Genomic DNA, 27,282 nt, shown 5'->3' with positions numbered 1-27,282 from the left:
ATGTAATGATCTAAGTATTTATTATAGCAGGTGTCAGGGGTGTGTAAATATTTTCCTGAATGCACACAGTGTTCCTAAAAAGTATTTAGACACACTTAAAATGCATAAAATCACACTTAAAATTCATAAATGTCTTTGTATTATATTACAAAATATTAAACCATGTGGCATTCATTTTGTGACATTTGTCATTGTGACATTTCACAAAAAAGATGGTTAGATTTAAAATTATATATATATATATATATATCTTATTGGACAGGAGACGTTCTGCTAGTACTGATAGTCTCACACTATCAGCACTCGGATACTTCACTGTGTGTATAACTCCACTTGTGTTCCAGCTTTTCTAAACTAAAGTGTAAGAGCAGTGCAGAAGAGTTATCTGTCTCTTTACATTTAATTTTGTGACATTACATATTTTAGCCAGCAGGTGGAGGCAAAAGACAATTTGTGTGTAATATGTGAGTCAGCATCACTCAGTGTTTATATTGAACAACACACCATGATCACTTGTATCGCTACTAATTACTATGGGTTTCTAAAGAAAGCTGTTTCTTTTTGCCATTTTTGACCTAATACTGACCTTCAGGCATGCCAGTCTATTGCATACAGTGGCAACTCAAAAACAAACACAAAGACAATGTTAAGATTAATTTAATGAACCAAATAGCTTTCAACTATTCAACTATACTAGCTCAGTAGGGAGTGAAAACATGTTTTTCTGAATGGGGCATTTACTGTAGGCCAAATAATCAATTCAATTCTGAATTGAATGTAAGTGAAAGCTAACAAAATCAACTAAATAAAATGGCCATGAATTTCTTATTTCTCCATAAATTGTTTAATCACAAATAGAACTCCACCTAAATGTGCAATCGCTCACTCATTCACGATTCCTTATTTAGTGAATTAGTATTATTATGGGAACTTACTAAAAGCTAAATGTCGTCTCATTAAAGTCATCTCTGATTGATAAATGACACACATCAGCCGTGAAAAGATAGATATTTATCTTGCGCTGAGTGTGCCATAAGGAGTTGTGCAAGAAAAGCTGCATGCAAGAACAGGCTTGACAAGATATGCCGCCTTGATCTGTTCAGTTGCCTTTCTCTTATTGAAATTGAAGATGGAATCCATGGTTACCACGTATTTTGTAAAACCACATTTTGTTATTTAATGTAAAAAGAAAACCTAAAGTTTTTATACTGACTGGAAAGGATTCACATTGAAATAATAATAAGCAAGAGACAATAATAAGCCAATGCTTACATTAAACTTGTGCGACCCCACGTCCTTCTGCGCAGACACTGTGTTCCAACTTCGCTATAAGCAACTCATAATTTAAATTAATTTCAACCAACTGAACTCAGTTCAGGAAAATCCGGTCTGTCAGTAAAGGGTTAAACTTTCAACGTATTGAGTCATGTGATAAAACAACATGGCGCTGATCACGGCAGAGTTTGCCTTTGGGAGACACTGCAACAAAACCTCATCTGACAAGAAACCTCAAAGTGTTTAGATTGAAACCTGTTTGAGTCAAAAGTTTAGAGTCTCTAGTTTCATCTGATATGCCATTTTTAAAATTTGAGTGATTTATTGTGAAATGGCATGCTGCTTCATATTGTCAAGCTCTTGGCAGGCACTGCATTTCCAAAGGTGAGATTGGTCAAATGTGGCAGAGGGGAAGATTATCGGTAAATAACGCCTCACATTTTTGTCCGTTGCTAACACAAAGCTATCATATGGCTTCAGAAAACTTGAAACATAACATAATATGGGCTACTTTTATGATATTATAATGGTGCTTTTTTGTCCTTTTTAAAGCTTGGCAGTATTAATCATCATCTATATTTGTTTAAATGGAAAACAGAAGCTTGGACATTCTGCATACCATCTTTTGTGTTCCAAGAAAAAAAAAAGTAATAATACACAGTTGGAATTACCTGACAGGAAGAGTAAATGATGACAACATTAAAAATTTTGGGTGAACTATTCCTTTAACCACTACGCCACACAACTCCATTTTCCAATCTGCAGTGTATCTTAATAAGAATAAAGCAGTTTGTGTCATGTACAGGATAGCAATTCCCTAAAAATCCCACAAGCCAACAGAAAATTAGCTGGGAGAAATAAATTGTGACATGGTTAATTTACTGGCAAACCAAAGTTATATTTCTGTTAATGGAGACCCTGAAAGATCTCTGAATCTCAGAAGGATCTTAATAAATTTCAGCTTTCTTGTCAGATATCTCTGCAGAGTTTAAAATGAAACTGGATGTTTATAAAGTGAACATTTCTAAGAAGGTCTCCAAGAAGTTCTTACTGTGAGATCCAACAGCTCGTCGAAGAGTCCATTGCGTTTGCTCTGAAGGTAGGCGTTGGAGCTGCCCATCTTGGCTATTCTTATCCGGGCCAAGCGGGCTTTCTGTGTGGGGAGAAAGAACCAGAGTCAGACGACCTTTGCGCATGGTAATGAATTATATCAGGATCCAATCAGTTGTCTCATCCATCCATGCCAAGCCAGAGAAACATTGGGAAGGTGGTTGAGAGCCAGGGGCTCTTTTTTGATGGAATCAAATTTCACATTGCTCAGTTAATGATTGCGTGTACACTAGACAGAGATAGATAGAGCTTCAAAATGTACAATATAAGCACTGGAGAAGTCACTAAATATTATAGATATATTAGATCAGAATAGAATTCTAGGCATATATAATTTGTTCTCAAGTGAAAATTATTGGTGAATTCAGATTTTATTTAAAAAAGAAAAAAGCTAGTATTCATTCTCTTTTCTGCTAATTCCAACTCTTAACATTTTGTGTATGTCAAAAAATATCCATCCACCTTCGTTTTTAGAATATCTAGCTAAGATACGGTAGAGGCCCTAAATGTTTCACATAAACAATATCTAGATTGGATCATCTGGAGAAAGAAATGAAAACAGACTGAAGTGAGGTGAATAAAATGGATGGGGAATGGAGTATCTCTGAAGTGGTTGTTATCCATCTTAACTGCTTTTCCCCTATTTGAGGTAAGTATCAATTCTTGAAAGTCTGTCACCTACTTGTTGTCAGATGCTCCCCATAGACGCATGAAGAGCACATGTAAAAGGAGATGGCTTCAATTTAAAAGAAGTCATTTGGTGCTGCAAATGGTTTGTTTTACAAAGACACTAGGCAATGACACTTTCAAACGTAATGGTGTTCAGACATATTGACTATATTACCTACATTAACCCCTCCCCTCTGGCAAAAATAAAGTTAAAAAAATTACTTAATGAACTTAAAAATAACAAAATAGTATACAGCATTCAAAGTCGTAAAAGATTTCAAAGTGCTAACAGCTACCCAGAACTTCAGTCACGACTCGAACAACTAAACCAATTGCATTAATGTCATAAACAGTTTAAAATAGGAGCCCATTGCTCACAGGTGAGGCCATGTATCATATGAAGCTCTTGAGACTTACACTGGCTGTCTTTGCTTATGAAAATAGCCACGGGGAGGTAATACAATGGAATCCTCGTACTAATCTAAGCTCAAGTCCATAAATGACTGTTCAAGAACCATTTTTCAATAGCTGAGACAGAGCATTTGCTATTTGCTGGGAGCTGCATGCACTTTCAATTATTCAAAATTTCAAAAGTTGAAATAGCAGAGATCAAAAGTTTAAAATTGCAGAGATGACAGACAACAGGAAAATTGTTTGCAATTTTTTATTATGTGTATGGTTTCTGTGAGCGTTTTGATGAAAGCAAAAAAAGAAGAAAATACTTTGCTGTTCTTCTAAGAAATAAGGCCCCTGCTGTGCTGAATCTCGACAAGACATATTGTAAAATGTGTAGTTTTATTCTTGCAATATATATATATATATATATATATATATATATATATATATATATATATATTATTTTTAGTTAGCTTTCTGACTGTCACAACCTTCACATTTGAAAATGACCATCCAGCAGACTTTCCTTTAAGGGAAATACACCTTGCCTATAATGGTCTTGTTCAGTCCATCATGTTTATAAGGTGACAAATGAAACTGACTCATGCTAACAATCTTAAACAGTTTTTTTTTTGGTACAGATCACATTAAATACCAAAAAAAATAAAAAATCCTGTTAATCTTAGCTTTCCTCGATTAAACATTTCACCTGCTAGATGTCGTAAATACAAGATATTCCCTCTGCTTCCATGATTGCTCTGTTCTCATGGTCCTCCAAATGAGTGTCCTCTGACATTGGGGGAAGTTGCCTTTGAAATATATCCAAGTCCTACCTTCTTTGTTTCTCGCTTGACATGCTTCCTGCTCCATAATTTTTCTCCATGCCTGGGCTGACTCCTTTAGAGTCTGAACTTGAGTTTGCTGCCCCATTAATGCAGTGACCCCTACCACTCATTTAGGGCTGCCACCATTGGGTGGGACTTGCCCATTCAGCCTCTCCATTGGTCTCGAAAATTGGTTCTGTGATTTGGGCAATGGCTAAAATGAGGGAAAGCCATTTGCTGTGTCTCTGCACGTCACTAGTGTGTTTTGACCATAGACAAACTCCCAATGAGGTCACTGTTCTGGATGAATGGCGGAGCAGCGATGACCATCACGCAAGGCAGGATGGAGAAGGAATCCACAGGAGGCTGAAAAGCTGATTGCTCTAAGACTTTGGTACCAGTGTTGATGTTGGTGAGATTTGTCAAGAGATATCAAGCCAAGATGAAGACCCCAGATGGGACTACTAGTTGTAATGTGAGCCTGTTGCAGCTCAGCATTAGACTGAAATGAAGACAGATGAGGGAAGGACTGAGGCACGGAGGCTCATCCCTGGCAATATCCACTCGCTTTAATCAGCCAGTTTAGGCTGTGGATGTCCTGCTCTCTGAATAAGGAGGCCTGCAGGAATGTAAGCATGAGGAGTCTGGCAGAGAGGATGATGAGGGAGATCATTATTGAACAGTGTGAGACAGAGGAATCGTCGAAAGTGCTCAAACATGAGCAACGGGATATAGGTGTAAAATAAAAATAAAAAACATTGATTCTGGAAATCTTAAACATCTGAGGGTCAAACCTCTTTGACACAGAGTCTCATTTGAAGAACTCAGATAATAATCACGGGTGTAGTACAATTCCTTGATAAAACAATATATCAAAGCCTGAGGGTTTTGGGGGGCTATGCAAGTGTCCTGACAGTTGCTAAGGTTTATTATCCCCTTCTTCTGCATGGACTCGTTGAAAGAGGTTTTTTGAGAGTAGAGTGCACCAGCAAGTCTCTCAAGTTCCATGCAGACACTGTTGCTCCTTTTCCACCGAAACGGTGCTGGTCTCATGCTGAAGCCGATGCTTGGTTTGTGCTTGGCAATGGGATCTATGAATCTCTCTTGGAACCAAAATGCAGTGTAAGAGCATGTTAAATATGGGAGAGCCAAATTCAAGTTTATTGTGTGTGAACATGTCATTAAGTTATTTCATGCCCAAGGTTGAGGAGTAACGGAATACATGTAATGGGATTATGTATTTAAAATACAAAATATAATTAACTGTATTTCACTACAGTTACAATTGAAATAATTGGTCATTAGAATACAGTTACATTCATAAAATATTTTGATTACTGAAGAGATTACTATGCAATTTATTGTCAATTGTTTCATTTAATATTTTGTCCTTTCAGATGGAAAACATTTATACATATAAATGATGCGATCCAAAGTGCATTTGAACAGCTGTGAAACACTTACTTATGATGTATTACATTCATACGAGCAGATAGAGAAGTACGTTTGAAGTAACTTTGGAGCAGAAGATGGCCATTTTAAATGCACGTTACCAGGCACGATAATATTTTTTTAGATCATAAAACGTTAGAACATAATTTATTTTTTCCAGTAAGACCTTTGATATTAGGGCAAAAATCATATTCTTGATAACATTTTTTTTATTGTTTTCCTGTAAAAGTATCTAAAAATCCTTAAAACAAGATCAATTTGAGTGATCTTGTTTTAGAAGCAACACTGCATTAGATATTTAGGTTTTTCAGAGAAAGTATTTTTAACATGTGTATTTAGTCTTACTGTACTGGCAGTTTTTATAGTCAAAACAAGTGAAAAAATCTACCAGGGCTGAAGAAGTAATCCAAAGTATTTAGAATATGTTACTGACCTTGAGTAATCTAATGGAATATGTTACAAATTACATTTTACAGCATTTATTCTGTAATTTGTCATGGAATACATTTCAAAAGTAACCCTCTCAACCCTGTTCATGCTGATAAATCACAATAAATAAATAAAAATAATTTAACTGCATGTTCTGATTATCGATTAATAAATAGGTAGTGTATGTATCATCTCTTCCAGGGCATGACATGAACTTTTTGACTCACCGTCACTGTGGCAAGTGTTGTTCCAAAGTCATTAGCCACTCAGCATTTTCACAAGCCAAAATATAAGAAAATATTATTAAATATAATTGATAAAGGCAACAGGAGTCATTGCTGCATGCATTTGTTTGGACATTTAATTTGAACTAGAATTATATGAACTTAGCAAGACTAATGATAGCATTTTTAATATTACGGTCATAACGGTAGATAAGACTATTGATGGCTCCTCATTACTGTGGCAAGTTTATTGTAGATAGTCATTCTAAAAAATAACCTATATTATTTGTTTTTATATATATATATAATATGTATACACACATACATATATAAAAAAAAACTAATAGCCTGAACTAGGGTTGCCACCCATCCAGTAAATTACCAGACTGTCCCATATTTAAAGATAAAATTATGCATCACGTGAATCAATACGGGACGTGATTTGTCCTGTATTTAAGCTGGTCAGGTGGTGTGAAGGTGAAATCAATCCAGATTGGCAATTTAACATTGATATAAATTTGAAAATGTGCCTATGGTCGGTAAGGTACCGTCTGAAAAGTCCTCACATTGTGCTAAAATTTGCTAATACTGTGGAAGGTGTGGTAAGGGACCGTCTGAAAAGTCCTCAAATTGTGCTAAAACGTGCTAATACTGTGGAGGATGTGGTAAGGGACCGTCTGAAAAGTCCACAAATGGTGGAAAAACTGTGTTTTTTTCTATATAAATGTTCAGTAAGAGCAAACAATGTATGAATACAATCATATTTTTTTTTAAATAAATACAAATTATAACAAAATTAAAAAATATATATATAAACCATCCAAAATGTACTGTATATATAAATAAGATAAAGAAGACAAATAAAAAAAAATAAAAAATATATTTATTTAACATATAAATGACCTCTCCCCATTTAAGTGTCCCTTATTTTAAAACTTCAAAAGTGGCAACCCTAGCATAAACAAATTTTAAACTTTAACTACAACTTTCACAGTGGTAGCAAAAATGAAGTCTAATAGATTCACCCTAATAGATTTAATATGAATTCATGAAATGTATGTCCTAATTCAAGTTAGTGTTACTACATATTTTTTTTAAATAAAATAATACGCTTTAGGAAGGGTTATGATCTGTAGCTTGAAAAGTCTTCTAATTTATGTTGGTTCATGCCACAGTGTTGTTTCCCCTTTTCCTCGTCAGTGCTGTTGCTCCAGAGCTCCAGAGAGCAGTTCACTCACGTGAGTGGGTCTGTGATATGTTACATTAACAAAAAAAAAAAACAGGCTTCAATCACGCTATGCAAAAGACGCACCTGTGTTTCAGACAAGAAGAAGAATTTCTACAGATTTTTACCCACATTTGGCAGATCAATCAAACCCTTATCTCAGCACTGCAAAAAACACAGTATTTTAGCAACCTTTTGATCAAATTAATTAAATGAAACAAAGCATAACAATATGATCTATGAAAAAATCAACATAAACTATCCTTTAGTCAAAACTAATACTATTATTATAGCATTTTTAAAAATACAATTGCAATGGGTCTGAAACCTAGTTAGCAACCCAGGTGAGATGGATGGAAATGTGTAAGATTAGATGTATTGAAAACTAGAGCTGATTTCTGGATCAAATTGCTGCAAGGTGTCAAGCTAATAGGAGCAGAGGTAGACTACAATGAGTTATATTATATAAATATTATATTTGAAATTAGTCGCAAAAAACAAATCATTCAAATATTGTGTGTCAATGTCCTGACACCTTTAACCACCTAAGCACAGGTCTAGTAAGCTCTGGATGATGATATCTCACCTGTTGTCTCTCCTATCTGCCTTCCATCATCAGCTATCAGGTCTCTCCAACCATCATTAAGCTAATGATCTGGTTTACGTAAATGATCATGTGTTAGGGTGTGTAGCAGGCTGGTCTGAGGTCATGCACCCAGCCTCGTCCACCGGGCCATTTGCAGCTCCGCAGCGCATGCTAGTCGTTAGTAGCTGATTTGCAATTTGTGGGTGGGGCAAAGGTGTGCCATTTTACCTTGCAAACACACACTCACATGCACAAACACAATGCTCACCCTTTACCCTGCCGTCAGTGTAGCAAAGCTCAGCAACTAGTTAAAGGTGTTCACCTGTACCTTCTGAGCACGCCGCTTATCTGCCCTCTGGTTCTGATGGTAGATTCGGCTAAAGTTTGACACGATGACAGGCACAGGTAGGGCTATTACTAGCACCCCACTCAGGGAGCAGATGGAACCGAAAATCTTCCCAGCAATCGTCTTAGGCACCATGTCTCCATAACTGAAGGAATGTGAGTCGAATAGGCATAGGAAACAGGGAGTTGTAGAGGAAAACAGACAGATGGTGACAAACATTTGGGGAAGAGGGAAGGAGAGACAAAGAAAACATTAGCTGAAATCAACACATAAACACTCTTCAACAATTTGCGAATGTTGGTTAATTTTGTAGGAATTTCATTTGACTTAAACACAGCACCATTATCCCTTTGCATAATTATTGTTGTTATTGTTGCAAGAACCTACAATTAACTAATTTCTGTGCTCAATTTGGAGGCCATTGTGGCCTTGCTGGATTACTGTAATTTAATTAGACATGAGCCCAAGTTTGTGAAAGGCAACATCACAGGTGGTAGAAAGGCAGAGAGATAGGGTGCTATCTGCCGAGCTCAGTCCAGCCTTAATAAAGCCTACCAAACACACTATTATGCCAGTCTCTGCCTAGGGACATCTGAAAATGGGTATAAAAGACTTCTGGGAACCCATGGCTTCATCTATGTTGTAAGGTACAAGCTGGAATGGAGTAGTGCCAAGAGGCAACTTGTTGAAGTGCCTGCAGTCATTAGCTTTGACAACTCAAGGTGTAGAGTACAATTTGAAGCTGCTTGAAATCTGGCTCTATTTCAAGACAGAATAAATGATTTAAGCAGATAATACACAACCAATTTAATTCCTGCATGTTTAGTTCCTGTAATATATCAAACTGAAAAGCTCTCTTTTGGTTTCTGACTGATGACAATTGCTCTTTCTTAACTAACTATGCCTCTTTGATCTTTGTCAGACTAAAATAGATTTGAACAATCATGATTGGCCACTAATAAACAGAGTTCTATAAAGATTTTACTGTCACAAATAAATCATCAGCAGACTCAAAATGTCACCTAAAAACCTCTACACTGTCGCCATGCTTACTGCACCTAATGGTAATGGTAATGGTGTCTCATTAATCTGTGAGCAGTTGTCTGTATTTCAAAATGTTCCCGATTACCAGAAAGCAGAGGTAGGGGCAAGTCACACTTGTGCAAGTGTCAAGTCCTCACCTTCAAGTTCCACGTCATGCCTGAAGTCGGCAATGCATACAGTCAAGCAAGACAAGTCAAGTCAGTGGTTCACCTCAAGCAAGTTCAGTCAAGTCACAGTACAAAACAGAATCAAGAAGAGAGATTTATCCTGCAAAATACTTACTGGTTTAAGATTTTACCACAGTTAAAAAAATGCAACAAAAGGTTACATTAATATGTACTATCTAATATGATCCTGAAATGCAATGCTTTTACAGAACATCAAGTTTGACAAGATTTTGTCTCTAATCGGCATCACCATTAATATGACTAAAGTACTCTTTAGACTAAATAACATCTAACATTGTTGTTAATATTGTAATATCCCTGATGTATAAAATTAAAAGACGAATTTTAATGAAAATCCACAGTTATAATAAAAACAAAACTGGGGCTAAAGAGCCGTGAAACTCAAGATTTGAACATACTAAACAGGATTCATGCAGGCATCACTGAATAAAAATACAGAAATGTAAGTACTTTTTCCAGCATACATTTTTCATGTTCAAGGACTTCATAAAAGTGAGAACTTAGAGATTTCATAGAGTTTAGTGTTTCTAATTGGTATTCTGAGTTACGTGAATGGAATTTACTAGTCGGACACTCATAAACCGTTAACCATTATAAACAAACCATTAACATATATATTAAAGAAGAAAACGGCCATGAAAAGTAAGATGTTTTATATATTTATATATATAACATATACCCATATATCCATTGATCCTGGATGTGTCCAGGTTCCCAGCACCACCAGAACACTGGGACAGGAACAGAATGGGATAGGGAAGGTGAAGAGAGTGTTGGAGAGAGAGAAAAGGATTCGCCATCTCCTAGATACGCAGCCAAGTGGTCCTCGGTCAGCTGGACAGTCTCTTCCGGCGATGCCGGACGGTGGCACTGGACCCACTCTGCCATTCCCTTCGGCAGATGATCGACAAACTACTCTAGCACCACCAGATTGATGATTCCATCTGTGTCGCGGTCCTCAGCCAGCAACCACCTCCGACAGATGTCACAGAGCTGTTAGGCGAAGGCAAATGGGTGGCTGAACTCACCGGATGTCAGCGACCGGAAGCGCTGACGGTGCTGTTCGGGGTTACACCCAACCCGCTGCAGGATGGCTCGGGTCAGGTCTGAGTACTCCAGCAGACTTGCGACAGGTAGCTGTTGTTGCCACAAGCTGAGCCACCCAGAACAACAGACGGACCGCCCACTGGGCACGGGACCAGGTGAGTTTGAATCCAGGGTGTGCTGAGCGACTCCAACCAGGTCTCCTAATCAAACAAATTGGCCTGGTTGCTAGGGTGGAAAGAGTCACATGGGGTACCTTCTTGTGGTCGCTATAATGTGGTTTGCTCTTGGTGTGGCACATGGTGAGTTGTGCTTGGATGCCGTGGAGAGTAGCGTGAAGCCTCCACACGTTTGTGTCATGTGTCATTCAATCATTCAATAGGCCCCCATATGCCCCCTCGACGATATAACACCCACACATCCAAGTCGAGTCTTGAGTCATTGATTCTCATGTCAAAGTCTGCATTTTCTGCATTTAATCAAACAAATCACAAGTCTTGAAATTTGCAACTTGAATCAGACTTGTGTCAAGTCATGTAACTCAAGTCCCCCACCTCTGCAAGAAAGGATACAAAGAGGGGACATGTCTTTTGCTGATAAATAATAGATTTGCTTTCCTTTTCAACAAAGTCAAAAATCAATCAATAAAATAACTACATTAGAACTAAAGGGAAGTCACTTTCATAATATCAGTTTGTGTCAATGGGAAAAATAGTTGTGGCCAAAATTATTGCCACTCTTGGTAAATGTGATAAAAGAAGGCAGTGAAATTTGTTTTTTTATTGTTTATCCTTTTGATCTTTCATTCAAAATATTAACAACAATCTATCCTCTAATGGATTTCAAACACAACACAAGTTTTATCAAAAAAAAAACAAATATATTTGTCAAATATATGTGGCACAATTATCTGCACCATTTTATGCAACCTCCTTTTACCAAGATAACAGCTCTGAGTCTCCTATAATACCTAATGAGGTTGGGGAACACATGGAAAGGGATCCAAGACCATCCCTCCATACAGAATCTCTCCAGATCCTTCGAATTCCAAGGTCCAAGGAATAGAGGTGGCCTCTCCTCTAAAGTTCACTCCACAGGTTTTCTATGGGTTTCAGGTCAGGTGACTGGGATTGCCATGGCAGAACCTTGATTTTGAGGTCAGTGAACCCTTTTTGTGTTGATTTTGATTTGTGTTTTGGATCATTCTCCTCCTGGAAAATCCAACCACGGCCCATTTTAAGCTTTCTGTTTAAGGCAGACAGCCTTTTATTTTTTTCCATTGGTGTTTGAGTCCATGATGCTATGTATCCGAACAAGATGTCCAGGATCTCTGGCTATAAAAACAGCCCCACAACGTTAAAGATTCACCACCATATTTAACTGTGGCCATGATATACTTATCTATATGGCTGTGTGCGCCAAACCCATCTCTATTGTTTGCTGCCAAAATGCTCTATTTTTGTTTTATCTGGCCATAGAACCTGAATTTTAACTCTGTTGGAAATTACTTTTATGACTGTTTCCATAGACTGCAGTGAAAGATATCCATTGACTTAAAGATAGTCTGTTTTTAAAGTTTCACAGTGGAAAGTTCTTGGAAAGAACGTCTTACTCTAATACCCAACACCCTCCCCACGTACATTCATTATAGCTGTATGCTGAATAAGATGGTAAAAGGCTGACCACATGCCATCAGCCTCTAGAGCCCAAGGGAGAGCTTTGGGTAGGCTTTTCACCAACCTCATGCCCAACATTTCAAACAAATTCTTAGTCCCTGAAAAAAACACCCCAGTGGAATAAGTAAAGCCCATCAGTCCAACAAAGTTATTTTTATACTGCAGGGTAGGACAAGGTATATTAATGACTGTTTTATGATATGAACTGCTTCCGACAAAGAACTAAAGGCATTTGCTGAGTTAATTAATTCTAGAGTTTCTTCTATTAAGTTTACAGTGGATAAGAACTGTGAAACAACAGATTTTTTGAATGTGAAGTTGACTAAGATGAATGAGTTGTTACATACAACCGTCTATCACAAGCCAACAGATAAAAATACAATATTGACAGCAGATAATTACCATCCAGCTCCCCTTAAGAAAAGATTACCTATTATCCAACTTCACAGATTTAAATGCATTTGTAGTACCAATAGCGAGTTTTATGAACAAGCCAAATTACTTATCCAATGGTTATGAGATAGAGGATATGCGGAAACTTGGTTAAGTAATGCTTCAGAAAAATGTAATGCATTTGATAGAAATACTCTTTTACTTGCACAAACCCCCAAACAGAAGAAAAAAGTTCAGTGAACTGTACAATACATTAACATGCAATGATAATAGCGATAATATTAAATCTATTATTCATTGTCAGAGTTGTATGTGTTTGTTTATGTTTTCCATGTCTTTTTTTTTTTTAAAACTTTAGTTCCTATTTCATGTCATGTGGTTCCCTGGTCATGTGATTTCACGTTTCCCTCCATTGGTTTATTGTTTTGTTAACTTGTTATCAGTCTTGTCATTGGTTATCATTGTCATGTTTCTCCCTTGTCCATGTATTTTAGCATCATTTTTGACATTGTCAGGTATTGTGAATGTAACATTGTAGGGTTGTTCAAGTCAAGTTCATGTTTTTTTGTAAATTTGTTCACGTTTGGAGTTCTGGGTTTTGGATTTCACGATTGTTAATAAAGCCGCACATGGTTTCATCACACGTCACCTTCATTGTCATTGCCAGCAACAATGTTACATTTATAAATATTGTTATATATTATCATCTGACGTATCATTAAGCAATTGCATTTCAAATCTCTCCATTGTTTACTTATAAAAGAGCACATCATTTATCAGACCTGTTAGTCAGTTCAGATGTTCTAAAAAAGAAAAAATACAATATTTATACAGGACTGTTTTCCATGTAGAATATTGTGCTGCCTGCCAAAACGTAATAAAATGTAAAGCGTTTATACTCCCTTTTACAGAATAATATTATAATTTATACTCCCTTTTACAGAATAATATTATAAGATCAAGTCATTGATAACCTGTACAACTCAAAATGTAATTTATATGTTAAGATGCCCTTGCCAAAAAAGATATATCGGTAAATCCTTACGACAACTAAAATGTAAGATTTATGAACATTAGTCAAATATAAGACATCAAGATATAACAGCTCAAGTAGCAAGATATGTTAATGAGATGAGATATAGCATTATACAATTGGAATGCATCGGGATAGAGGAAGTTCAAAGATCTCATAGAGGAGGTAATTTAAATAATGAATTATTAAAATGTGAAACTTTTTGGATTTATAAACTCAAAGCACTAGCCCTGAATAATCTGAATGAAGAACTAGACCTATCGATTTTCCTTTGAGCAAATTATAATTAAACATTCCATTGACGATATACACTCACCTAAAGGATTATTAGGAACACCATACTAATACTGTGTTTGACCCCCTTTCCCCTTCAGATCTGCCTTAATTCTACGTGGCATTGATTCAACAAGGTGCTGAAAGCATTCTTTAGAAATGTTGGCCCATATTGATAGGATAGCATCTTGCAGTTGATGGAGATTTGTGGGATGCACATCCAGGGCACGAAGCTCCCGTTCCACCGCATCCCAAAGATGTTCTATTGGGTTGAGATCTGGTGACTGTGGGGCCATTTTAGTACAGTGAACTCATTGTCATGTTCAAGAAACCAGTTTGAAATGATTCAAGCTTTGTGACATGGTGCATTATCCTGCTGGAAGTAGCCATCAGAGGATGGGTACATGGTGGCCATAAAGGGATGGACATGGTCAGAAACAATGTTCAGGTAGGCCGTGGCATTTCAACGATGCCCAATTGGCACTAAGGGGCCTAAAGTGTGCCAAGAAAACATCCCCCACACCATTACACCACCACCAGCCTGCACAGTGGTAACAAGGCATGATGGATCCATGTTCTCATTCTGTTTACACCAAATTCTGACTCTACCATCTGAATGTCTCAACAGAAATCGAGACTCCTCAGACCAGGCAACATTTTTCCAGTCTTCAACTGTCCAATTTTGGTGAGCTCTTGCAAATTGTAGCCTCTTTTTCCTATTTGTAGTGGAGATGAGTGGTACCCGGTGGGGTCTTCTGCTGTTGTAGCCCATCCGCCTCAAGGTTGTGCGTGTTGTGGCTTCACAAATGCTTTGCTGCATACCTCGGTTGTAACGAGTGGTTATTTCAGGCAAAGTTGCTCTTCTATCAGCTTGAATCAGTCGGCCCATTCTCCTCTGACCTCTAGCATCAACAAGGCGTTTTCGCCCACAGGACTGCCGCATACTGGATGTTTTTCCCTTTTCACACCATTCTTTGTAAACCCTAGAAATGGTTGTGCGTGAAAATCCCAGTAACTGAGCAGATTGTGAAATACTCAGACCGGCCCGTCTGGCACCAACAACCATGCCACGCTCAAAATTGCTTAAATCACCTTTCTTTCCCATTCTGACATTCAGTTTGGAGTTCAGGAGGTTGTCTTGACCAGGACCAACCCCTAAATGCATTGAAGCAACTGCCATGTGATTGGTTGATTAGATAATTGCATTAATGAGAAATTGAACAGGTGTTTCTAATAATCCTTTAGTTGAGTGTATGTTCTTTGGCATAGGACATCAATAGAAATTCAAATTGTCATCACTAACACTGATTAATGATGATGTATACCTGGTATTTCAATGATTGGACCTTTCACATTTAACTGTTGTTGTGTAGTGATTGTATAAAATCTTGACTATTTTGTAATACTTGTGTGTGACATTTGGCGATTTTGTATTTTTTTTTTTCAGATGTATCTGGGTCGCTAAATTGTATTGAGAGTTAATTGTGAGTCTTCAATTGTTAGCATCTGGTGATCGTTTAATTGATTATATCTTGTAACAAATCATGATTGAATATGTACAGTCATGTAATGAATCTACAGAGATGTGGTTTGTATAAAAAAAGATGGTGAATATGGTGATTGTTTTACACATTGAGGAAGGTCTATGTGTCAAAACGTCTCAAAGTTATGTAATAAAAATATTAGTAGTTTACTATCGGAGTGCAGATCATCGCTTCATTGTATTACCTAAGTAAAGCCCATCACATATACAGTTGCAGAAAAATATTTGGATTTACCATGGATTTCTGCATAAATTGGTCATAAAATTGTATCTGATCTTCAGCAAAGTCACAACATTTGACAAACACATTATGCTTCAATAACACAAAAAACGTTGGTACTTTGTATACACTGTGTATTCAGTAAAGACAATAAATTCACATTTCGGAGTATGGAAAAGTATGTGTATGAGTATCCTCCACCAAATGTTTCCTGTAATTGCGGTTCAGATCAGATTATTTTTTTGTGTTTGTGTATGCGTGTGTGTTTCACATTTTGTTGAGATGTCAGAGATATTGCATGTTCTAGATATTTCTGTGTTTTTTTTAGCTGACACCTTGTTTTCTTCTTAACATCATTGGGTGTTCTGTCTTTGCAGAAGGCGCACTCCTAAGAAAAACAGTACTGCATTTTCTCTATTTAAAAACAATTTCTCTTATCATGGACTGATGAACATCAAATCCTTTAGAGATATTTGTGTAATAATTTTCAGGTTTATGCGTGTCAACAATTCTCAATCTTTTGTTCAAGACATGGTTCACAAAAGGTAAAGTTCTTCTAAATAACAAACTTAAACAAACTCATGAATTTGAGTATTTTATAGGGCATGGCGACTCTGACCAACACCTCTAGTCTCGTCTCATTGATTGGACTCCAGGTATAAGGTTGAAAATCAATATACACCGATCGGCCACAACATCAAAACCACCTGCCCAATATTGTGTAGGTTCTCCTCGTGCCACCAAAACTGCGCTAACCCACATCTCAGAATAGCATTCTGAGATGCTATTCTTCTCACCACAATTCTACACAGCGGTTATCTGAGTTACTATAGACTTTGTCAGTTCAAACCAGTCTGGCCAATCTCTGTTGACCTCTATCATTAACAAGGTGGTTCTGTCCTCAGAAGTGCCACTTGTTTTTGGTACCATTCTGAGTAAATTCTAGAGACTGTTGTGCGTGAAAATTCCAGGATATCAGCAGTTACAGAAATACTTAAGCCAGCCTATCTGGCACCAACAATCATGCCACACTCACTGAGATTACATTTTTTCCAATTCTGATGGTTGATGTGAACATTATCTGAAGCTCCTGACTTCATGATTTTATGCACTGAATGGAATTACATGACCAAAACATTCTCCTGTTGGCAAGTGTGGTGTTTGGTGTCCTTGCTTCTTACTAGATACACTTGACATTTAAGTCCCAGTTTATTATCAATAATTAACAGCAGTTTGACAAGTGAAATAGTCCCATCTAATTTTAAACATGCCATTGTACAGCCACTACTCAAAAAGCCAAGTCTTGATCCAACACTCCTGAATAATTATCATCCTATCTCCAAATTATCTTTTTAATCAAAAGTTTTGGAGAAGGTTGTGTTCCCCGTCTGTCGCTCACTTCGACATTGTGTCATGAGAAATTGGCAGACGGAATTTGCATGCCCCTTCCCCGGACATAAAGGGAGGGAAATATGCTTCTGTCCATTCAGATTTTTTCTTCGGAGCCAAGCGGTTGTGTGATCAGCGAGCTGCATTCACTTACTGTTCCACTCATCTCTACAGAGCGTATGCCGTTGGATCTACGGCGCATACCGGAGGCAATGCAGCTTTGCCCCTGGGTGCTTCGTCAGCGCTGCTGAAAGAGTTGTTTTCTCTAAAAGAGCAATACACAGCTGGCGTTGAACTTCCTTTTCAGGATGCATCTTTATAAAGATGCCCTTCTGCCCCTGTGTAGTTCCTGGATTTGGTCGATTTCTCTCTGCTTCTGATGTTCATAAGAGCTACCTTGCATGCCTGGGCTGTGATCACATGTAGGCAGTGTTTTATGAATGGTTCATGTTCTCAGTGTGAGAACATAGCCATGGCAACGTTGCTGTCGCGGCTCTCTTTCCTCACAAGAGAAAACCACTTCAGCCACCACCTGTGCCGCGCCTCCTTCCTACAGGATTCGGGCTGGCGTGGCTGGCGATGAAGCCGATTTGGGGCATACAGCGGGCTCGGTTTCGCCGGGTAAATCCCTACGAACCACCTGCTCGTTTGCTTCTGTTCGGGCTCGGGGTGAGAGCGGCTCACCTCATGGCCAGTCCGTTTACTCCCTCAGAAACTGCGAGCTGGATGATGATTTCGCCGCTGCATCGGTGAGCGTCACAGCGGCGTCTGATGCTGATGACTCAACTGGGCTGCCACCTCCGGGTCTGCTCATCCAGTCTGAGCCTGATGTGCAGATGTTCGCTCTGCTTTCCCGGATCGGCGTGAGCACGGGGCGGGACTGGAACCCTCTGTCCTCCCACTCACCCCTCACGGTTAGATGATTGGTTCCCCGGGACAGGGCGCCACTCACAGCCACGCCCCCCCGTTGCTTTTTTCACGGAGGTGCATGACGAGTTGACAAAGCCGTAGAGGGCACCTTTTACTGCCGAAACTGGTTCCTCACTACTCCGCTCTCACTACCCTCAATGGCGAAGCGGCTCCAAGCTGTTTCTGCCCTGCATGCCATGGTCCCCCTGCAAATCCACCAGGCTAAGGCACTTAAATATCTGCACTTGGGTAGTCCTGATCATGATGTGCTGCAGGAACGATCATGCCAGCACCGGCACTCGGACGGGCGATGGCTACCCTCGTGGTACAGTAGCATCATCTATGGCTGGACCTGGTCGCGACACGGGAAGTAGACAAAGCGCACTTTCTAAACACCCCCGTCTCCCAGCTCGGTCTTTTCAGCGACACTATTGACGACTTCGCCCAGCAGTTCTCAGCTGTGAAGAAATAGAAGGGGGCTATTCCCACATCATGCCCCGCCACCGTACCAGTGCGGGCCATGCTCCGTCTGCTCGCTGAGGGAGTCCCCTGCGGCTTCCAAACGTCAGGCAGCTCCGCCTCAACCTAGGCCCACCTCTCAGCCCCAGTGCTGAGTGCCCGGCAGGAAGCAGGAATGTCGTCGAGGACCCGGAATGCTCACAAACGTTCCTGAGATGGATGACCTAGGGAACGAGACGTTTGCTCCGGAGCTGGTAAGCAGACCACTCCATCCCCCGGTGGAGGGCCGGGAGGAGAACCTTCAGTTAAAGGTATTTTCTTTGCCGCACCAACTTCGGTCTGCGGTACCCACATTCTCAATAATAGAGCAATTTCCTCTTTCACTGGGTCACCTGCCCCGCAAATGCTGTTCTCACGGCAACCCGGTGCCACACTTCAACAGTACGGACGCAGAGCCCCCGCCTCCAGACCCACGACTGCTGCCCCCTGGCCGGTTCAGATGAGTCCAGAGGAAGCCTACACGGGACTTCCTCCTCAGTCACTAACCCGCCCCCTGCCAGGTGTGCGGAGCAAGGTAAGTGCTTAAAGCTCAGACCCACACTACCATCCCGCTGTGAAGCCTCGCCAGGTATGTCAAAAATGATCGTCCCCTTAGTGCCCCTCTCACTGAGCTGGGACGAGTGGCTTTCACTTCCCAACCTGTCGCGCTGGTTGGCCAGGACCATCCGACTTCAGTTCGCCAGGCCCCCGCCCCCCTTTCGGAGGTGTCTGCTTCACCTCGTTGCGTGGCGAAGACAGCAACACCCTACGTGCGGAGATCGTGACCCTTCTACTCAAAGACACGATAGAGCCTGTCCCTCCAGCCGAGATGAAGAAGGGTTTTTAGAGCCCTTACTTCATCGTATCCAAGAAAGGCAGCGGCTTACGACCGATCTTGGGCTTGAGAGTTTTCATCCGGGCCTTGCACAAACTCCCATTCAAAATGCTCATGCAAAGACACATTCTAACTTAAATGTACACATACTTACACAACACGATAATTATATACAATACACACAATATAGAATACAATATAGAATACACAATATGCAATACAATAAGTAAGGAGTATATGAAATATATATATATATATATATATATATATATATATATATATATATATATATATATATATATATATGAAGTAGTATATTGAGGAGAATATGTTGACAGTCCAGTGTGAGATTATAGTTGAATAAAGTGCAGTGCTAATTATTGATCCTGATAGATCAAGTGTTCAACAGTCTGATTGCTTGGGGGAAAAAGCTATCATGTAGTCGGCTGGTGCGGGTCCTGATGCTGCGATACCGCCTGCCTGATGGTAGCAGTGAGAACAGCCCATGACTCGGGTGACTGGAGTCTCTGATGATCCTCCGAGCTTTTTTCACACACCGCCTAGTGTATATGTCCTGGAGGGAGGGAAGCTCACCTCCGATGATGTTCCTGGCAGTTCGCACCACCCTTTGCAGGGCTTTGCAGTTGTGCGCGGTGCTATTGCCATACCAGGCAGTGATGCAGCCAGTCAGGATGCTCTCTACAGTGCTGGTGTAGAACCGTGTGAGGATGTGGTGGTTCATTCCAAACTGGGCATCCGCATGCTCAACTACCTCAACGACTGGCTCATCCTGCGCCCACAGGGACCAGGTGCTCAGGCACCTCAGCCGTCAAGGGCTTCAGGTCAACTGGGAAAAGCGCAAGCTCGCCCCGGTTCAGAGCATCTCTTTTCTCGGCATGTTAGACTCCTTCTCAATGACAGCGCACCTCACCAACGAGCGAACGCAGTCAGTGCTGAAATGCCTCATCTTGAAGCCAGGCACAGTGGTTCCTCTAAAACAATTCCAGAGGCTCCTGGGGCATATGGCATCCTCCGCAGTGGTCGTGCCATTGGGGTTGATGCATTTGAGACTGCTTCAGCACTGGCTCCTGACTCGAGCCCCAAGATGGGCATGGCGCCGTGGCATGCACCGTGTGTTCATCACCCCCCTGCCGCCAGAATTTCAACCCCTGGACAGACCTCTGTTTTCTGCGGACAGGAGTCCCCCTACAGCAGGTGTCCCGACACATTCTGGTCACCACAGATGACTCCAAACAGGGTTGGGGCGCTGTGTGCAACGGGCATGCAACCGCTGGTTCCTGGAAATGGCCCCCGCTGTGTTGACACATCAACTGCCTAGCATTTCTGGCTGTATTCCTTGCCCTGTGGAGGTTTCTGAATAGACAGATGCATATTTCCCTCCCTTTATACCCGTATGTCTGGGGATGGACATGCAAATTCTGTCTACCAATTTCTCATTTCTTTTATCAAGTTCAGAGATGCACGAGGCTCTCAAGAGAGACCCCTAGTGTCACTTCTTCGACACAGCGTCTCGTTCCCTCCATCAGGGAACGGAGGTTACAACAGTAACCTAGACATTTTAACCAGCTTTCTTCATTTTTAAAGGACAATGATATTTTTGATAAATACCAGTCTGTATTTAGACCACAGCATAGCACAGAGTCTGTGTTGCTCAAAGTATTACATTTCCTATTGCTTTCTGTCGACTCTGATAATTGTGCTGTTCTAATTTTGCTTGATCTCAGAGTGGCATTTGACACTCTTGATCATGGCATTCTTTTAAATAGTTTAGAGTTTATTGGGATCCAGGGTCACACTTTAAATTGATTTATTTTGTATTTAAAGGATCTAACCTTTTCTGTGGAGACTGGCAACTATTCATCATCTCATGCACCAGTTTTGTATGGGGTCCCACAGGGCTCAATTCTGGGTCCTGTTTTCTTTTCTTTATATATGTTCCCTCTGTATACAATTTTTAGGAATAATAATGTATCATACCACTGTTACTCATAGTTATATTCCCTTACATCCAAAGTCTGCAGTGTTTATTTGATTGTCTGAGAGATGTTAAACATTGGATGTCAACCAACTTCCTTCAGTTAAACGAAGCAAAAAAAATGTTTTGGCCCCCTGCTTCTACAAAGATGGTTGCCAGTAAACTAGGGCCTCTATCTGGTAACCTTCATACACATGCTATAAACTTAGGTGTTAATTTTGATTCTGCTTTGACTTTTGATAAACAGATCAATGCTGTTGTCGGAAGTTGTTTCCATCAACTAAAGGATATAGCGAAAATGAAGTCATTTTTATCATCTAAAGATATGGAGACTGTAATACATGCTTTTATTTCATCCAGATTAGATTACAGTAATGTATTGTATTTGGGTGTTTCACAGTCTCTACTGTCACATCTTCAGCTTGTCCAAAATGCTGCCGCTAGACTGTTTACTGGAACAAAGAATACGGAACATATTTCACCATTGCTGGTCTCTCTCCACTGGCTCCCAGTCAAATAAAAAATCTTAGTCATTAAACAAAAAAACAAAAAACTTTGGAAAACCCACACACACAAACATATATATATATATAAACATGACAGGGTAGACTAAAGCTGTTTCCATTAAATTAAAATTGATTATCTTAAAAGAAAGGTCTGCCACTGACAGAGGGGTAACATAGGAAATAAAGAAATTTGGGTTTCCAGTGGAGATATTTTCAAACACAACTTACAGGTTCTTGGTCCTTTTCTAATAAATACAACATTCACTTCCATTCAATTTGAATAATAAGTGTCTCGGAGTGAAAAATGTTGCGAGGAATATGTTAGAATGAGAAAAGTGCATTTAAGTGAGTGTTAATGATGGCATTACTGAGCAATTAATTTTAAGTCTTGGTGTTCATTAACATGCATCCGTGTGTGTAGTTAATCATTTACAGTTAATAAAACACACATTAATCCCAGACATATATGGTTAATTACTAAACCACAGTAGGGACAATAATGCAAAAATGTATGGAAGAACTTCTCCCAATTGCAAGAAACATATTTACTCACTCTCATGTCATTCCATTCCCATTTGCTGGTAATTTCTTACCATGGAACACACAAGTAGACATTTTTAAGAATATTTATGCAGTTATTTTCCATAGAGCGACAGTTCATAACAAACAAGGCTGTCAAGCTTCAAAAGGACAAAAAACACAGTAAAAGTAGTTCTTATGATTCGCTGGCTCTTTTCCAAATCACCTGAAACCATATAATAGCTTTGTGTGAGAAACAGACTAAAATGCAAATATATGAATGAATCTTTATAACCAATAGCATTCTGCCATCAATGACATCAATCCTGGAATGGTGAGCCATGCATATTTTTTTTATTTGTCATGGACATGAATTAGACTTCAGAGCTTTGGCAAAGAGCACGATTATCAGTTAATAAAGACTTACATTTTAGTCTGTTCACAAAGCTATTGTGTCTTCAGAAACTTGGACTAGACCACACAGATGGTATTTTTCTTTTCTTTTTGGAGCTTGACAGAAATGGTCACTGAACTGTCATTGTGTGGAAAAGAGCTGTGTAAAGATTCTTAAAAAAAATTGTGTTCTACAGAAAAAAATTGCATCCTTGAGAGTGATTGACATAATGTTTTTTTTTTTTTTTTTTTTTGCTATTACCTACAGTTGGGGTAATTACTTAAATTATATGATATTTATCTGTCCACCATTATAATGGGGTGGCAAAAAAGCACTGCTTGCCACCAGAGCAATCAGATGGCTTTACTGTGACTGTCTGGCTGCCACACCAAAATAATCCCTCAGCTACAGCTGCCTGTCACAGTGTTAATGATGTCATCCCTCTGGCCCTTGTGCCCTTGACATATGGGACATTGATGTGAAAAATATCTCTCTTGAGTATTGGGCTTTCTATAGTGCCTGCGGTTTTCAATAATGATATTTTAAAAAGTTCCCAGGAGGTATAGATCTTTGGTACCATTCAGAGTGGGGGGAGATGGGCACAGATATTTTTTTGAATGAGTAGTACATGCATGATTCTTGGTAATACCATGTTTTTGACATGTGCTATAGTGAAAGCATGGTATTTTTTAAGTAACTTGGAGTACAAAGAAAATATCATGAAATAAATATAATAATCATTCAGTACCGTGGTATTACCATGGTAATACCACATTGCTTTTTTGTTAGGTTTCTTGTCTCATCACTCTTCACATTTTCTCATCTTTGCTCACTCACTTTATCCTGACATCTCTTCTGCTTCCACTCTTACCTAATCATTCCCTCTATAGAACTAACACTTTCTACAGTATAGTACTTTTAATTTTAATATAATGTTATTTTACTACATTCTGTCATTAATGTTTAGGACCTTACATCCGTAATGTGGCGGAATCATGGAGCAATGGTGGTAGGAACCAAGATAGTAATGCCATGATTTTGAATAATTACCATGGTAGCCTACTATTTTTTTTTAAAAAGTGATTAGAGTAAAGGTTTATTCATTTAAACACGTATATTTGTTTGGAATCAGCCAGCTCCTTCAATTTAAGTCAGTATTCCACGAAATACTTTTTATCTACAAAGAGACAACAAACCTTTGACTCATTTACACTACAATATTATACATAGAGAGGACATTTTACCTGATCTGTTAATCGTCTGAGGCAATATCCCTTCGATGATCCTGGGGACAAATTTCCAATGGCATTTTTGCCCTCTTGAAGGGAAAGCCACTCAAAGGGCTGTTTACAAGCGAAAGTGAGATAATGAATCTTTTCTCGAAGGGCCCTTCCACAAGACTGTTAGCGAAGGGTATATTCATACAATAATGGTGCCATGTTTCTTTCAGAGTACTGACTTCTTCCCTTCAGAGTGAGTAGGGTATAGGAATGATCACTTTCGCCTCAATCTCCACATCCGCCTAATTTTCTTTAATGCTTTAGTGATTTACATGTTATTGTGAGATTATTAGAATATTACAATTTTGTTTTATTAATCATCCATTCGCATGCGCAATCAAACCTGTGTGATTACACTAGGCTGGGCTCAGAGGCATACAATCAATCTGGTGTGACCTGCATTTATGCTGCTGCAGTTGTCATAATGAACCATCTGCTCAAATAGTCTTTTCAATGTCAAAATATCTTTATTTTTATGTGATACAAACATTCAAACGTTCACTATATAAAAGTTTAAAGCCATTACCGTCGGATCACACTGTTTTGATGCAGCGATGTGGCCATGTTCTGACATCAAACAAAGAATATACAAACTAATCAGTCGAGTCGAGCCTTCTTCCATTCCCTCCGTCACTCAGTCTAACCACTTCTTGTGCTAGGAAAGTGGATGGGCTAGGTTTTTGGAACCTTCTATGCTTCTATCACAAACTCAGAATCCCATGCTGCATTGCATGTAAACAATATGGTAGCATGCATAGCAGGGAAGCTCATTCACGACCGCATCTTATCTATCATAATAAATCATTATAAACATCTAAAAACTTCATTTTTTGATAATATATAATCTGATTTTCAGTGTGCCTGCTGTAACATAATCTCCAGTCGTCCAGTGCATTTGCTGTGAAGTGTAAGGTAATACATATCACAGCACGCATTAAAGAACTCACGCTGGGGGGTCCGTCAGTACAGGAGAAACTTACGTGCGAAAAGGTTAATATTTCCCCTTTTTTTCTGCACGACCAGAAGCGCACCTTTAGATTTGTGGACAAAAGGGTCCCATACGCCCCTGCTGCAAATCATTCCCTACATAGCTATGCTACTATTATTTATCTTGCATAACTCGTATTTGTTTATTAAGTAGCCAGACAACCTCTCATTATCACAAAATAAACCCGTCATTATTGCAAAATAAACCTCTGCAAGACCCCTCCTCTTATGCACTGGGGTCCTAATCACCCTGTTAGGGATTTTTTTTGCCATTTGCCATACTGTACATTATCCCTCACATAGTTACTGCTTTTCATTCCACTCAGAGCTTGTGCCCTTGTGTGAGTGGACAAGGTTAAGTTGAAAGTGCAGTTAAACATGCAATAAATTGCTCTGATCTGTTTGCCTTTATTCTGGTGCTTGAAAGAACTGACAAGTCTCTTTTTTGACCACCCTAGGGCTCAATTCACAGCTAAAATAAATGATAGAATCAGTGACATTAATTAAGTCCAAAAAAACAAAAAAGGAAAGGAAAGAACAAAATATTATACAAAAATATACGTTTAAAATATATCAATAATAGCATATACTTATGCGTAGAATTGGCTAAGTTTATGTTCACCATTTCAATGGTATTACAAATAATTGATACTGTTACTTTCCCAGCATTTTACTCACATAAATCCAAAGCTAATATGCATGTAACTAGATAGACCCCTCAGTTGTCTTGACCAATTATTACTTCCTGATGTGGTCTATTTGATCCCAAAGGGTATCACAACAATGATAACATGACCAGTATAAATCTAATAATATTCCATATTATTATTGAAATATATTTGAGAATCAGAATATATGATATTTGATATATATGGTATAATGATGTGTAAAGCACAGGTAGACTGCTGATATATATAAACTGGGTTGGGAGGGTTACTTTTAAAATCTATTGAGTGTGTGACTGAGGACGACCCGGCTGGTGTTGAAGGCAATTTGGGGATGACAACAGGCTCAGTTTCGCCAGGTAAATCCCCGCGAACCACCCGCCCCCCGGCACACTTCCACGCTTTCATCCGAGCTCGGGATGTGTGCGGCTTGCCTTGTGGCCAGCCGACATTCTCCCTTGAGCCCCCGGAATTGGATGACGACATCGCCGCTGCATCAGGGAGCTTCACAGCTGCATCTGATCCTGATGACTCGTCTGGACTGCCACCTTCGGGTCTGCTCGCCCAGTCTGAGGCTGACGCGCAGATGTCCGCTATGCTTTCCCTGGCCGCCGCAAGCGTGAGGCTGGACTGGAAACCTCAGTCCCCCGCTTATGGCTACTCGATCGTTTCCTCGGGTCAGGGCGCCGCTCATAGCCACTCCCCCAATTCCTTTCTTCCCGGAAGTGCATGACAAGATTAAGCGGCCGTGGAGGGCACCTTTTACTGCCCGGAACTGACCCCTCCGCTCGTCCACTCTCACTACCCTGGATGGCGGGGCAGCCCATGGGTACACGGAGGTCCCCTAGATGGACAGAGTGGTTGCGATCGACTTGTGTCCTGAGAACGCCGCCACCTGGCGGGACCGCCAGGTACTCCCCTCCAGAGCCTGTAGAATGACGTCATCACTGACCTAGAAAGTCTACAGCACCACCGGACAGAAGGGCAATGGCCACCCTCATGGTCCAAGAGCGGGGACGGTCGAGGCTACAGGCACTGGCTCTGGGACGGTCGAGGCTACAGGCGCTTACACAGCTCCGCCTTCCACGGCTCCGTCGCCAGAGCCTTCTACGGCTCCACCTCCTGAGCCTTCCCTGGCTCCACCTTCCACGGCTCCGCCTGCTGAGCCTTTCATGGCTCCGCCTTCCGAACCTTTCACGGCCCCGTCTCCAGAGCCTTCTACGGTTCTGCCTCCTGAGCCTTCCATGACTCTGCCTTCCAGGGCTCTGCCCCCAGAGTTCTCCATGGCCCCGCCTACCACGGCCCTGTCTCCGGAACCTTCTACGGCTCTGCCTCCTGAGCCTTCCGTGGCTCC

At 40.0% G+C, this 27,282-nt stretch overlaps 1 protein-coding gene across 1 annotated transcript in view; it reads right to left on the bottom strand.

Moving 5' to 3' along the window:
* LOC127625694 (potassium voltage-gated channel subfamily D member 3-like) overlaps window positions 1-27,282 on the bottom strand; it is a 257,002-nt gene that overhangs the window by 36,873 nt on the left and 192,847 nt on the right. The window contains exons 3-4 of the mRNA XM_052101041.1: window positions 8,513-8,681; window positions 2,327-2,428 (exon numbers count right to left, since the gene is read on the bottom strand). Of these exons, the coding sequence (XP_051957001.1) occupies window positions 2,327-2,428; window positions 8,513-8,681 (271 nt within the window). The remainder of the gene's footprint in view (window positions 1-2,326; window positions 2,429-8,512; window positions 8,682-27,282) is intronic.

Source organism: Xyrauchen texanus, chromosome 32, assembly GCF_025860055.1.
Source record: "Xyrauchen texanus isolate HMW12.3.18 chromosome 32, RBS_HiC_50CHRs, whole genome shotgun sequence".
NCBI lineage: Eukaryota > Metazoa > Chordata > Actinopteri > Cypriniformes > Catostomidae > Xyrauchen > Xyrauchen texanus.
Note: the sequence above shows the minus strand (reverse complement) of the source record. Positions and strands in the feature narration are given on the sequence as shown.